The 15,508-nt window shown below is 39.7% G+C and overlaps 1 protein-coding gene across 2 annotated transcripts in view; it reads right to left on the bottom strand.

The window, feature by feature from the left end:
• The window catches only part of CCBE1 (collagen and calcium binding EGF domains 1), a 295,390-nt gene that overhangs the window by 68,905 nt on the left and 210,977 nt on the right, over nucleotides 1-15,508 (bottom strand). For both annotated transcript variants that reach the window (XM_063639432.1, XM_055297498.2), the window contains exon 3: nucleotides 5,867-5,919. In XM_063639432.1, coding sequence (XP_063495502.1) covers nucleotides 5,867-5,919 — 53 coding nt within the window. The remainder of the gene's footprint in view (nucleotides 1-5,866; nucleotides 5,920-15,508) is intronic.

The following is a 15,508-nucleotide window of genomic DNA, read 5'->3' as shown; positions in this document are numbered from 1 at the left end:
ATATCTGATGATCCTGAGATGGCTGCTCTAGTTTATTCATGGTATATTTAAAACAGATTAATAGAATCTGTTTGCATATGGTTTTATGATTTTATGACATCTGGGTATCACTGTAAGTGATTTGGCCAGTGCATTACAAGTTCAGTTTCTTCAGACCTCTTCCTTGGGTTGTCTAGAATGCCCAGAGAAGACATTTCCAAATCCTTGCCTGAGAGTGAACTCATTCTGGAACTCAAGTGAAGGGAGAAGGCTGGGGGCTTCAAAATTCAATATGTGAGCATTTACCGAAACCCTCCTTTTTCAGTATTGGGCATTCATTTTCAGCTCTGACTGGTCTCCTTCAGATCCTTGAACCTCTGGTGTACTCTCTTAGAAAATATACCTGCTGTCTTCTGCCTGGTTGTGGAAAAGGCAATATCCTGTCTGTATGGAGTAGAGGACAAGATCTGGGAGTCTGACTTCTTCTTAAACTTTTAATCAATCCTGTTTTCACATTACTTTTACCCCTTTTTCTAGTTTATTTGTAGTGTTACTGATTACTATTTGTTTTGGTATAAATTGGGGTTGTTCCTTGGTTTCCTTAAGCTGGCTAGAATTCAACCTTTCCGAATGTGCTAAGCTATTAACCACCTCCCTCTCTGTTCTGGAGCTTCCAAAGTTTTGTTGCTATTATCTCCTCTTCCAAGTTTGTACTCATGGGTTTATGTCTTTTGTGAATCTTTCCCGCCACCTCCTCCTGCCCTTCCCATTTTGTGCATTTTCTGGAGGAAGCAAGATTAACGAATTTATTCAGTCCTCCATTTTTTATGCTTGTTCCCCAGAGCCTACCAGCTTTCAGTCATGTAGCTTTCATCTTTACAACGTATCTATGTTCTATCCTCTCTGTCCTGTTTCTTTTGGCACCATTCTAACTCAGACCTTCAGAAACTCCCTCGTAAACAAGATCTTCATCCCAAGATTCTTACCATCCCAAGATTAAATCCATTTGGGATAACGCTGCCAGGCTAACCTTCCCAAAGCATAGCACTGTGTACGCCGTCCCCTTGTTTAAAAACCTTTACACTTGCTACTAATGAACATGAAATATAAATGGTTCACTCTTGTATTTAAGTTCTGGCATTATATCCGTGAGACTTTTCTAACCTTGAGACTTATCTGTAAGTTCCTATACTGCAGCAAAACTAACGTCTCTTTTTCTCCCTCCGTTATTCACATCCTTGCCCTTCTCACCTTCATACTTTTGTTTATTCTGTTTTTACCTCTTGCAACATCCTTTTATAATTGTTGATATCGTATCCAGCTTTTCAAGTGTTGATATAAATGCCACCCCTTAAAGAAGCCTTCCTTGACCTCCTCAACAGAGTTTAGTTTGTCTATCTTCTCACCGCCCACGGGACTCTATACCTCTTTTATTCCCATGCTCTGCTATATTTATTTATTTATTTTTTTGAGATGGAGTCTTGTTCTGTCACCCAGACTGGAGTGCGCTGGCATAATTTTGGCTCACTGCAACCTCCACCTCCCTGGTTCAAGAGATTCTCCGTGCCTCAGCCTCCAGAGTAGCTGGGATTACAGGTGTCAGACACCAGGCGCAGCTAATTTTTGTACTTTTAGTAGAGTCAGGGTTTCGCTAATTTGGCTAGGCTGGTTTTGAACTCCTGACTTCAGGTGATCCGTCCACCTTGGCCTCCCAAGTGTTGGGATTACAAGCGTGAGCCACCGTGGCTGGCTACTCTTCCACATTTACTGAATGCTTACTCTGTACCAGGCCCTGTTCCAGGAAGTATGTAGCTTTAGGGTGCACAGTATAGGTTCTGGGCCAACCCTCCTGTCTCTGCCACTATCCCTGTGATCTTGGGTTCTTTATGCCTCAGCTTCCTCTCCTACAAAATAAAGATAGTAATACTCACGCTTCTTGGTGCTTTTATGAAGATTAAATTGGATGATGCCATTAAGTACCGTGCCCGATGCACAGTACAAGCTTTACCTGCTCTTCTGCTTCTTTTGCTGCTGGTTCTTATGACTGCTCAGCTACCTGGCAGGGACCATGTCCCCTCAAGAAACCAGCACTGCCCCCTTCCCACAATTTATGCTGAATTAATAATTGCTGAACTAGAACAAGTCAGATCATCCTATCACCCGGCCAATCAAGATATCACTTCTAGCAGGGGTCAGCAAACTTATGTTAAGGGGCCAGATGATATTTTGGCTTTGTAGATCTCTTTTGCAACTACTCAACTATGCTGTAGTTTGTTGTAGTGCAAAAGAAGTCACACATACTACTGAAATAAATAGGTTTGATGTGTGTTCCAATAAACCTTCATTTACAGAATCAGAGTTGGGGCACAGGCCACAGTTGACTGAGCCCTGACTTAGAGCAACAAATACGAGGCAGCAATGCTTAAAAACTATAGCTTCCACTCATTAGTTAACATATTTCTTTAGACATTCTAGTTTCTTTTTGCCATCTGTGATGTTAGTGCTACATGTCAACTTGGCTAGGCCATGGTACCCAGCTATTTAGTCTGGAGTCAGGTTCACCAGGAGGATGTATATGCTCTGAATCAGTATCCAACATATGGTATGGTTGTCCCATAACCAGGATTCACAGGTCCCAGAATCAAGGGGTGGAAATGGGAGTGGCACCACTCACTGTTACCCCTACTGATCCACTAGCAAAATTTTTGCTTCCTGTTCCTATAACTTTATGTTATATTGGCCTAGAGGGCTTAGTTTCAAAGGGAGGAATACTTCTAGCAACAGAGGCAAAAATGATTCCATTGAACTGAAATTTAAGGTGCCACCTGGCTACTTTGGTCTCCTCATGCCTCTGCATCAGCAGGCAAAAAAGGGAGTTATTCTTCTAGCTGGGGTGACTGATCCTGGCTACCAAGGGGAAAGTACTGTTACTCCACAACAGAGGGAAGGAAGAATTTCTAGAACACCAGAAACACCTTAGGTGGTCCCTTAGTATTGTCCCACCCTGTGATTAAAAAGTCAACAGAAGACAACAACTCAATTCAGGCAAGGCTAACACCTCAGATCCTTCAGGAATGAAGGTGTGAGTCATCTTACCAGGTAGAGAAAGAACCACGATCAGGCGAGGTGCTTGCTGAGAGCAAAGGGAATATGGGCTGTGCAGTAGAAGGTGGCAGGTTACATGTATCAGCTATGACCATGTGACAAGTTACAGAAAAAAGCACTGTAAATTGTCATGGGTATTTCTTACCTTTCCATGGATTATTTCCATGTCTGTGTGTGTGTGTGTGTGCACCTGCATGCCAATCTTTGTTTTCTTCTTTTATCTTCTTATCATATGTCATAAGATGTAGTGACTTTATATCACAGTATTTAAATACTGTTAACTTTACATCACAGTATTTACATTAAAGCATATCAAGGAGATGCTGGAAAGGTCCAGTACCCCAGGACTTCGTACCCTCTTCTGGGGAAAGGATTAGTGTGTTTCATGCGGCATAGTTGTAGCATGTCAGATGAACATACAACTTTGTTATTGCCTTTATCTGGAGATTAGGTATGGTTTAAAGAGATGCCTATGGGTGCCAAGTTGACAAGGAGTAGATTTGTGATAATTTTATGTGTCATCTTGGCTAGGCCAAAATATCCAAATATTAGGTCAAACATTATTCTACGTATTTCTGTGAAGTTATTTTTTAGATGAGATTAACATTGAAATCAGTAGACTTTGAGTAAATCAGATGACCCTCCATAATGTGGGTGGGCCTCATCCAATCAGGTGAAGGTCTTAATAGAAAAAACCTGGCCTCCCCTCCCACACCCCACCAATCTAAGGGAGACTTCTGGCCAGCAGATTCCAACTGCAACTCCTCCCTGGATCTCTTGCCTGCCAGCCTACACTGAAGATTTTGGACTTTCATCTCCACAATCTCATAAGCCAATCCCTTTAAAAAAGTCTCAATCTCTCACTCAGTCTCAGTCTGTCCCTCTCTCTCCATACATAGAAAATCAAAGTAAAAATTGGTTCTATTTCTCTGGAGAACCCTAATATACAATATTTTCTGAAATCCTGCGTTTGTACTTTGCATTCTCTGATGATAGAAACAATTATGACTAAAGATTTCTTCAGTAAAAGAAACAATCACTGACTTTTCCCCACAGATTAAAACAAATCTGCTATGAAAAGTGTTATAGCAAAAAGCAACAGAGCAGAGAATTAGCTCTGGCAAAACAACTTTCAGCATGTGTGACCACTTTTCCTGAAAATATTCAGTTCTGGGTTATGTTAAATTATAGGTGCTGTAGTCTCTTTAGGATGAGGGAGACTAGTTTTAAGGCCTGGATGTTTGAAACCACTAACATTGAAAGACACTCTAAGTATGTGGTATCCATGCACTGTGTTTTTAATTAGGTTGGGCAAGGTCTTTAGATAAGATCTTAAACCAAAGGGCCTAACCTTAATTTTCTTTGCAGTCTGCCAAACTGCAACATAAAGGACACAGCTGGTGACTGAGAAAAGCTGGTATAGAAAGAAATGCAATTATTGTGACTTTTGTGGGTTTACCCATCATGCTATAACCAACAGAATTGACTGGCAGAGAGAAATTCAGCTTAATGAAACCCAAGACCACATCAACCATCACATGTGGAGTGATTCCCAGCCAGCCTTCCTATGGCAGCTTTCTCAAAGGTTACAGCTATGGTTCAATGAACTGTCCCATCCTTCCACCGAAAACAGCAATAAATGGGAGGGATTCATCTGTTTCTAACTGATCAAAAATGGTGCTCTATGAGATAATGCAACAGAATTAGCTTGGCTGGGCTCTAGATCTTCTATAGAGATCTGGCTTCTTGGGCAAAGGTGAAGAAAACTGTTTCACATTCCCCACCCACCTCACCCCAGCCCGGAACAAGCTTAACCCCATGCCCTTCAAACAAATAGTCTTTAGTGCTTTCTGTGTCAGGGCTTTGCCTGGAACCCTCTGTAGCCCTCTACTTTCTACTTGTTTAAGTCCTGGGCAGTCTTCCTTGATAACATGCTCTCACTTCTCCCCTCATTTCCGAGACCCTCTTTGACTGCCCTGGGCCTCTGTGTATATGTCCCCTCTGAACACTTTCTGCTTTGAATGTCTCTACTGCACATATTGCAGTTATTACTAACAATGACAACAGCAGCAATAACAGCAGCCACCATTTATCAAGCATGTAATAAGAACCAGCCTCTGTTCCAAGTGCTTGATGTGGTAAAATTCTTAAAACCATTATTTGACCCACATACTAATACCACCCTGTAAGAACTAAGGCTTAGAAAGTAACTTGAACTTACCCAAGGTCAAAGCTATTAGTAGGACATAGAAGCATGATTAAAATCCAGGTCTCTCTGATTCTGTCTTCTCCCCATCCTGGCTTCTCAACTTGAATGCATGCAACTTGAGAGCTGGGTCCCTGCCTTACTTTGCCCTGTATCTGTATCTGAGTGCTGGGTTGAACACTCAGGTACTGTTTGCTGATGGTCATGTAAAGGGACTTAAAGTTTAGCAGGTGAAAGGCAGGTAAAGAAAGCAGGTAGAGAGGTCAAAGGAAGAGGGTTGGTTCTAATTGTGTATAAAATGCTAATTGGGGGATTATAGCCCATTAATCATAAAACCTGAAATACTATATAAGAATGACTCAATGTATGCAAACACATCATGTAATGATTCAGACACTGCACGCTACATATAACAAAATTGGCATCAGAAAAATTTAATGCCAAAAAATATACACAGACAGATGCACAGATAATCAGACACAGATAACACCTACATTCTATGAACATCTAAAGTTGATAGACTTTGAATGATTAGTTGTGAATAAAGTGAGACAATATCTTTTTTATATTACATACCTTCTGGGATGCATTGTCCAAGAACAAATTTATATCCTTTGCAGCACTTTTTCCTAAAAGACAAACATTTAAAATATAATATTAGGTTAAAAATAAAATTCTTTTCAGTTATTGTTTTTTGAATGACATAACTTGTGCCCAGGAAACATTAAGGCATAAAGCAAAGTAGGGGTGAAGTATTTTTAAGGCCATCTGAGATTAAAAGAAAAAATATCAATAATACATGACCACATTTTCTAATACTGGGATATTCTTTCTGCTACATAATATATGAAATCAACATTTTGAATCCTATAAAATTAAATAATTAACTCAGACTTCAAGATACGTATATTAAGCAATTAAAGGAGTATAGGACATAAATAGGAAAAGGACCTTTAAGGGTGACCAGGCCTCTTATTCCACAGGCCAAAGAGATACAACTTGTTTATTATAACAATTAATGAATCATAATAACAATACTTGGCTAATTATAACATAATGATTGTTAATTGTAATATAACAATAATTAGGTAGTCAACTATTAAGACCAAGACTGGAACCCAAGTGTTCTGATTCTCATTTGAGTGATTTTTTTTTTTTTTTTAAAACACTTGTACCTTATAAGAAACCAAAAGATACCTAAATGATCTGAATTTAAAATATAGCAAACAGGTCATTCCTAACATAAATATTCAATACTTACTCCACTTCAACCAAGCTAATTTAACCAAGTTAACTACCCGCTAGAAGAAAAATATTTACACTCTCTGAATGAATACAGCAAGATGCAGGCTCTCCACAACATAACATGTACAACTGTGACCCATTCTCAAAGAGAAGACAATCAATGCTGCAATCTCCAAGATAACCCATATGTTGGAATTATCAGACTTTAAAGTAGCTATTAACATAAAGGAAAATATACCTGCAATGAACAAAACAGAAAATCTCAGCAGAGAAACTACTAAAAGAACAAAACAGAAATTATAGAACTGACAAATAGATCTGAAATTTTTAAACATGCTGCTGGATGTGCTTAACAGAAGAATGGGGGAATGATGCAGGAAAGAATTTGTGAATTTGAAAATAAATGAAAATTATCCAATCTGAAGGAAAGAGAAAAAAAAGACTTAAAAAAAGGAACAGAGACTTGTGGGCTAATATCAGAGGTCTAAGGTCTGGTACTTGGAGTTCTAGAGGGAAAGGAGACAGTAAATGGAGCAGAAAAATATATTTGAAAAAACTGTGGCTGAAAACATCCAAAATTTAGAAATAAATAAAGACATTTTCCTTTGAAAGAAAATTTTCTTTGAAAAGAAAATTTATTATTTCTTGTGAAAGAAATAAATTTTCAGATTAAAGAAGTTTAGCAAGCCCCAAACGCCTAACTACACACATACACAAAATGCCTAGAGATGTCGTAGTCACGTTGCTGAAACCTAAAGAGAAAATCCTGAAAGCAGAGAAAAACTACCCATGACATACAGGGAAAGGATGATTTTAATAACCACGAACCTCTCATCAGAAAACCACAGTAACCAGAAGACAGTGATATGACATCCTTTGAGTGCTGAGAAAACAAACTTGTGCAACCCAGAATATCCAGTGAAAATATCCTTCAAGAATGAAGGTGAAATGAAGACATTTCAGAATTACAAAAACTAAAAATTCATTACCAGCAGACCCGTGCTAAAGGGAGTTCTTCAGGCTAACAGGAGATGACACTAGAGGGAAATGTGCATCTTTAGGAAGGAATGAAGAGCATTATAAACAGCAAATATCTGAGTACACATACAGAATTTTTAAGTTCTGGATACATGTGTAGCATGTGCAGGTTACATAGGTATACATGTGCCATGGTGGTTTGCTGCACCCATCAACCCATTGTCTAGGTCTTAAGCCCCGTGTGCATTAGGTATTTGTCCTAATGCTCTCCCTCCTCTTGCTCCCCATCCCTCAACAGGCCCCAGTATATGATGTTCCCCCGCTGTGTCCATGTGTTCTCATTGTTCAACTCCCACTTATGAGTGAGAACACGCGGTGTTTGGTTTTCTGTTCCTGTGTTCATTTGCTGAGTGATGGTTTCTACCTTCATCTGTGTCCCTGAAAAGGACATGAACTCATTCTTTTTTATGGCTGTATAATATTCCATGGTGTATGCCAGTTAGAATGGCGATTATTAAAAAGTCAGGAAACAACAGATGCTGGAGAGGATGTGGAGAAATAGGAATGATTTTACACTGTTGGTAGGAGCGTAAGTTAGTTCAACCATTGTGGAAGATAGTGTGGCAATTCCTCAGGGATCTAGAACCAGAAATACTGTTTGACCCAGCAATCCCATTACTGGGTATATACCCTAAGGATTATAAATCATTCTACTATAAAGACACATGCACACATGTTTATTGCAGCACTATTCACAATAGCAAAGACTTGCTCTTAATCTCTTAAAGCAAAAATAATAACATACATTGTCTTGCAAGGTTCATAATGCATGTAGTTGCAATAAATATGACAACTCTAGGAAAAAACGGCAGTTGGTTAAATGGACCTATGTGGTTACAAAGTCTCTACATTTTATGTAAAATAGCATAACGCTGGCATTTCCGCTGGAGCTAATGTTTCCCTTTGTCTCATTGTCTCCTGCTCATATTACTTTCCCCATTCCTTGCTTTTGCCACTTCCATCATCATATATGAGAAGCTGAGAACCAGCGTACAGTGGATCTGCAAATCTCAAGAATATACCCCAAGATATTTTGACTATAAAGGTTAAATTACCGTTTTTAAGAAGTACTTTTTTGTAACTATTAAAAACATAAGATTCAAGGTTATTCCTACTGCAACATCATTCTCGCTCATTTGTGTTTGGGCGTGCTTTCCAGGAAGAGAAACTGAGTTAAACGTGGTCTACCAGCTGGGAACTGCACGTCACCTACAGCCTATCATGTCACCTACAGCCTATCATGTCACCTGTGTGAACGTACCATTTGCACATCATGGTGGATGAAGGAGCACAAACCACTGATTTGGGAAATTAGACATTATCTGTATCTTAAGACAAATTTCAGCTTTGTCAAATAATCAGAACTTTCATGTAGGTTATATAAGGTCTTCTAAGAATTTTGGTACACTTAATTTTTTTCCATCACATTTTAATAAAAAATAATTTAAGATCATTATTTTCTACTCTTTCAAATTAGTATAATCTGATTTTATCACAGGTTGAGTAACTCTCATCTGAAATACCTGGGACCAGAAGTGTTCGGATTTCAGATTATTTTGGAGTTTGGCATATTTGCAGAATACCAGCTGAGCATCCCCAGTCCAAAAATCTAAAATCTGAAATGTTTCAATGAGCATTTCTTTTGAAAATGTTTCAAAATTTTGGATTAGGGATGCTCAACCTGTATTGGTCAAATCAATTTGCTGCGCTACAATTTGGTCTGCCGGGTAAATTACCATTCCTAGGAGAAACTTAAGTAATCTCTTCCTGAAACAAAATTTATAAAAATTTTATAAAATCCGTAATTAGTTTTATGTGAAATTTATGAAAAGTTCATACAATTTTTAAAAGTCAGATTTGGTAACAGAAATTCTGAAGCATAACTGGGAACAGCAACGCCACATAATTCCTCTCTCTGTAACATTTCTTGCATGCAATCCAGTGGTGGTAGATCTCTTACTTCAAAAGCATATAAAGTATGCTTTCAATATAAAAACAGTGGCATTTGGGATGCTATCAAAACAGACTTGAGTGATATAGCTAAGGTCCCTTGCCTGTACTGGAATTCCCAGCATAGATTAATTTGACATTTTATGTTAGAAGGAAATCATCCATCCAATTTACCAATATGAATGATGTGTGGCAGTGTCCAGAGTGCTCTTAATAGACATAATTTGCCAACCTCTCAAACTAAATTATAATTTTACATACCAAGAGAAGCCCATGAAGATATAAATTTATGATGAGGTACCAGAAGTACAGAGTCCACCTTTATATTGCATGAAACTTAAACTGTCTAGTTTTCCATCGTTTAAAAAAGTGCAAGCTCCTGACAACCAGAAGGAAAACTGGCTTGAGTATTCATTAAAATTTTACGGTTATTACTTACTCCATGACTTGAGTCTGTCCTACAGAAAACTGTAAGAGGAAGAAAAGTGTACTAGATGATTTGAAACTCCAGTGATTCATGAGAAAGTTGGATACAAGGGGGAAAACCCCACATGTTTTTGATACTCAAATCGAACATCACATTTAAACATATGGTTTTATTTGCCTGTGTCTATTTTAATGCTGCATTTAAGATATAACCTCTGTGCTGTTTGATGGCATTTTAAAGTTCATGCAAATCAATATGATCCCTTACAATCTCTCTTTCCACATCCAAGACATTAAACTTGGGCACTGTGACCTTTATGAGCATTTCAAGGGCTTAGGACTGCCCATGCAGTGGAGTGAGAAGCAACCTGTCATTTGCCTTTTCATGAAATAAAATAATGAAATGATTTGATATGCTTTCAAAAGGTTATGGAACTCCATCATGAGAAGATCTGAGTTTCAGGATGGGCATGCATCATTTAAATACCTGCTTAGCTAAGAATTTCCCCTTTGGGTTTTTTAATTGCATAACTGACCCCAGCTCTCTGCTCAAGGGAAGGAGTTGTGAGACTCCAGTGTGTCCTTCTGTCTTCCCTAGAGAGTTCCTGGGAATACATTATTTTGCACGTGAAACACCCATCAATCATAAATCACCATTTAAAATAAATAATGAAATATTCTTAAGTATTAAAAAAAAACACTGGTTGCACATGTTACACTGTTTCAAAGATTACTTACAACATTATTTACGTACTATAAAGTTGAGACAGCCAAAGTGAAATCTTGTTACGCAAGCATGGGCACTTGTTAGATCTAACTACAAACACTGCTGTGTGGTTTTTATCTTTAGAAAAACAAACTAAGATGGGGAAAGCTCGTGTGGATTCTGGGGAGACAATCATTCTTAACATGCTTCATGTGTTGTAGCTTGGTTTTCCAAATACAAATACTTTTCTCATTTCTTGGCAAGGGGAAGTGATTAGATGGTTGTTACACAGAAAGGGTGATATATTGTAATCAAGAAAGTCTGTGGAGTTTCCCCCTGGGTGCCCCTGAGTATTAACACATGTAAAAAAAAAAAAAAAAAAAAAAAAAAAGTCGTGTGGGCAGAAATACACCCCTCCAGCTAGGTGTTTGTGTGAGCTTTTGGAAGGCAAAACTACATCAGAAAAATGAAGATAACAGAGATTGCATCATCAGACTGTCTGCTGATCATTATGTTAGAGACTAGAAAAAATTTTAAAAATAACTTCCTATAGTATTAGAAGACTAAAAGTGACCATGAAAGGCCAAGTGAGTTAGCAGACAAATATTTGCACCCTTGCTGCAAGGCAAGGGTACATTTTTATATTATTTATTTGGGGTTTTCCTTGCATGGCTGCTTATTCACGTGCCAGATATATCAGATTTTTATTTATTTATTTATTTTTTGAGATGGAGCCTTACTCTGTTGCACAGGCTGGAATGCAGTGGCATGATCTCGGCTCACTGCAACCTTTGCCTCCCAGGTACAAGCGATTCTCCTGCCTCAGCATCCTGAGTAGCTCGGATTACAGGCGCCCGCCACCACACTCAGCTAATTTTTGTATTTTTGGTAGACGGGGTTTTGCCATGTTGGCCACGCTGGTCTCGAACTCCTGACCTCAGGTGATCTGCCCGCCTCGGCCTCCCAAAGTGCTAGGATTACAGGCATGAGCCACCGTGCCCGGCCAGATTTTTTTTTTAATGAGAGAGAAAACTGCATTTTTGAGAGTATTTGAGAGTTCTTGGTGTTAAGGTAATGTGTAACAAATGGAGCATTGGCTTTGGGGTCAACAAATGTGGGCTAGAATTTTGGCTCTGACATTTACAGAGCTAGGGATTGCTTGCTCCTTAATCTTGGCCTTGCTCCTTGGCCTTGCTCCTTAATCTTGCTGAGCTTCAGACTCCTCATGGACAAAACATGAATAAATAGTATCTGCCTTACGAGATTATTGACAGGATTACAGATAATATAAAAAAGGTGCCTAGCACAGGGCCTGGCTTGCAGTCAGAATATATTCTAGCTGCAGCTTTATGAATACAACAAGCAAATGGCAAAAGCATCTCTTCCCAGTTGCTTTCATCTTATGATTCATCTCTTTCTTTCCACCTCTTATTCAATGGCAGACAAATCTTTTCTTCTAAAAACAAAATAGGGAAGAAATAGGGGGGAAGAAAAGTAGGGGGAGAAATTTTTGATTTCAAGAGGCTAGAAAAGAAATGTTATATTGCTTTCTTCTTTTACAAGTTAACCCCAAATAATGAAAACCAGAAATAAAAATGCAAGCCCCACACCCTATGGATTTAGGAGATTTCTCTAACCCTGAAACACAAAGTATGAACATGGCAAGAGGATTGTGCAGGGTGGAATAACTTCATAACTGGGAGGCTCCGGGGTGGCTACTGCGGAGAAGCCAGCCAGCCCTCCCTGCAGAACCTCAGCAAGGCTTAGAAACCAGAAGCACCAGCTATTAAGGAAAGTGGAGACCAGGGTGCAGCAAGATGATCTCCAAGTCTGGTGAGAAGGAAGACTTCCATCTTTCTCCCCAACCCCAAAGCAAGTAGCCCCTATCCCTTTCCTACTGCAACAAGAAGCAAGAGGTGTATTCTTTTGGAAAACTATACCCAAATAAAACAAGGAAACCCCAAACCTACCTATTTATTTATTTACTTACGTGTAAGCTTGTTATTACCAAATCCCAGTGACAATATTAAGAGAATCATAAAAAGCATACCCAAGAAACTCCAGACTCTGGGCTACCAAGCCAGAGAGCTGAGTAGAACCTGCCCTCTAGTAGATAATCCTGGTCAGGCACACAGAAGTCCCAAATGTTTTTAAAGAAGCTCTTCAATTTAATATTTCATTCCAAAGCAACGAGCTCCTTCTGACGAAGGCTTCTAAAGGCACACTAGATGATGGCTTCCTCGCACTGTCAACTACTCGGACCTAAATGGAGACTTTCGAGACATAAAAACTGGAGAATCCAATTTGCATAATTTTCATCATTCCAGCCACACTGTGGCATGCCTAAGAAGGGAGTCTGGAAGATATTTTTTGCCAGGAAGTACAGAGAACATGATCCCCTGGGGCTAATTTTAAAAGGCTGAGGGTTTAAAAGTGGTCCTGAATTTTTTTGCAGAGTTCTTTAGTATGAGGAATCCTTCCTTTCAATGTTCTTCCCTTGCTGAAATCTTTATTGAGCTTTGCATGACTTTGTGTGAACTACCAGAATTCCTTTTACACTACATCCCCCAAGACTAGAACTGAATAAATCATTAGTCTCACATCTGAGCATGCTTGGTTCCAGCCTTTTAGCCAGAAAGACTGCTCCCCCAAGGAAATTTTAGAGTATCATGGTCACTACAGCAATCACTAAGAGAAAAACAAAAACAAAATCCCCCTCCATCCACCACCACCAAAACCTGCCTATTTGTTCATCTACATGTAAGCTTGTTATTACCAAATCTCAGTGGCAGTATCAAGAGAATCATAAAAAGCTTGTTAGGCATAACTTGCTAACATGTACAGTTACTGATGGTCAAGATCAAATGAGAAAAACAATACAATGGTACCTGAAAAAAATTAAACATAGAATTACCATATGATCCAGTAACTCCACTAATGGATATGTAGTCCAGAGAATTGAAAGCAGGGACGCAAACAGATATTTGTACACCAATGGTCATAGCAGCATTATTCACAGTAGCCAAAAGGTAGACACATCCCAATGTCCATCAATGGATGAACGGATAAAAAGGTGGTACATACATACGATGGAATATAGTTCAGCCTTTAAGAGGAAATTCTGATGCATGCTACAACATGGATGAAACTTGAAGACATTAGGCTAAGTGAAATAAGCCCAACACAAAAGGAGAAATACGGCATGATTCCACTTATATGAGGTACCTAGAGTATCCAAATTCAAAGAGACAGAAAGTGGAAGGGTGGTTGCCAGGGACTGTCAAGAGGGAGTTAGTAGGAAGTTACTGGGTAATGGATACAGAGTTTCATTTGGGAAGATGAAAAATTCTGGAGACGGATGGTGGTGATGGATGCAGAACAATGTGAAAGTATTTAATGCCCCTGAATTTTACACCTAAAGTGGTTAAAATGGTAAAACGTACAGTTATTTTTGCCATACACACATACATGCAACAATCAAGTGAACAAGTAATTCAGTTGAAGTAATTCCTCTAATCATTAAAACCCTGGTCATGGTATCATCCGGGTGTTAACTGCTCAAATTACAGAAAAGTAAAAATATATGTGGGAGGGTTATTAAATGGGGCTAATGTAACAACCAGAAGGTACTCATTCCAACAAGGCCGCAAGCGATGATCTTTTCATAAATTAATCAAATATCTCCTCAAAAACCAGAAGACCTGGAAGTCTGGGCCCTGGGCCTTGGGAATGTACTTCCCGGGTGTGAATCCGGGCTCTGCTGCTTTCCAGCTTCAGTCCTTAGATAACTGACATTAAGTTCTTCTAACTCAATTTCCTCATCTGTAAAATGGGATAGTAACACTATCCACCCCACAAGCCTGGGGTGAGGGTTACATGAGTTTAAAGGCATCAAAAGCTTGGTAAGCGCTGGCATGCATCAAGCCCAACAGCAAATGTAAAAAGACATCTGCTGTTTTTCCTGTTGTGTCACCCCGACTGAGCCCACCTGAAGGACCCTGAGTGCTGCAAGCAGGGACATCAGGACGCAAGGAGCCCCTGCTACAGTCTAACTCTCACAGGCCTGGCTTGAAGTGAAAAGCTGCCAGTCCTCAGTGACAGTAAAACAGGGACCAGGGTCTCAACCACATGTGGTACCATGTTCACCCCTGCTCAAAGACATAATAATTTTACCGGTTAGAAAGAGAAGTGAAACCTCTTAGGCTGCTGAAGCATTTGACTTCCTATGATCAATGTGATATCCATCTCAATGATTAAAGGCATATGATTGGTTATCTGTTTACTGAAAGCAGGCCCAGAACTTACAGATGTCAACAGCAGCACACACTGCAAGGCTGAGAACACACGTGCTGGTTCTGACAGTCCTCTCTCTCTCCCTGGCATATCAGTGTGTTTCAGACCCACAGGGTCAATGTCCTCAGCAGACACAGACACTCAGATGGCCAGAGTCCCAAGGGGCTTTGGAGACAAGAACCCTGGAATGATTAACTTTCTTTTCTTCTTTTTCATTTTTTTGCGATGGACTCTTGCTCTGTCACCCATGCTGGAGTGCAGTGGTGCAATTGCCGCTCACTGCAACCTCTGCCTCCTGGGTTCAAGCAATTCTCCTGCCTCAGCCTCCCAAGTAGCTGGGATTACTGGCATGTGCCACCATGCCCAGCTAATTTTGTATTTTTAGTAGAGATGGGGTTTTGCCATGTTGGCCAGGCTGGTCTCGAACTCCTGACATCAAGTGATCTGTATGCCTTGGCTTCCCAAAGCACTGGGATTACAGACGTGAGCCACTGTGCCCAGCCCTGATTAACTTTCTCTTGGCAACCAAGTCAGTGCTACACACTCCACTTCTCTTTGAA

The sequence above is a fragment of the Symphalangus syndactylus genome, chromosome 1 (genome assembly GCF_028878055.3).
Source record: "Symphalangus syndactylus isolate Jambi chromosome 1, NHGRI_mSymSyn1-v2.1_pri, whole genome shotgun sequence".
Lineage (NCBI taxonomy): Eukaryota > Metazoa > Chordata > Mammalia > Primates > Hylobatidae > Symphalangus > Symphalangus syndactylus.
The sequence above is the reverse complement of the archived record's forward strand: the minus strand, read 5'-3'. Positions and strand labels throughout refer to the sequence as shown.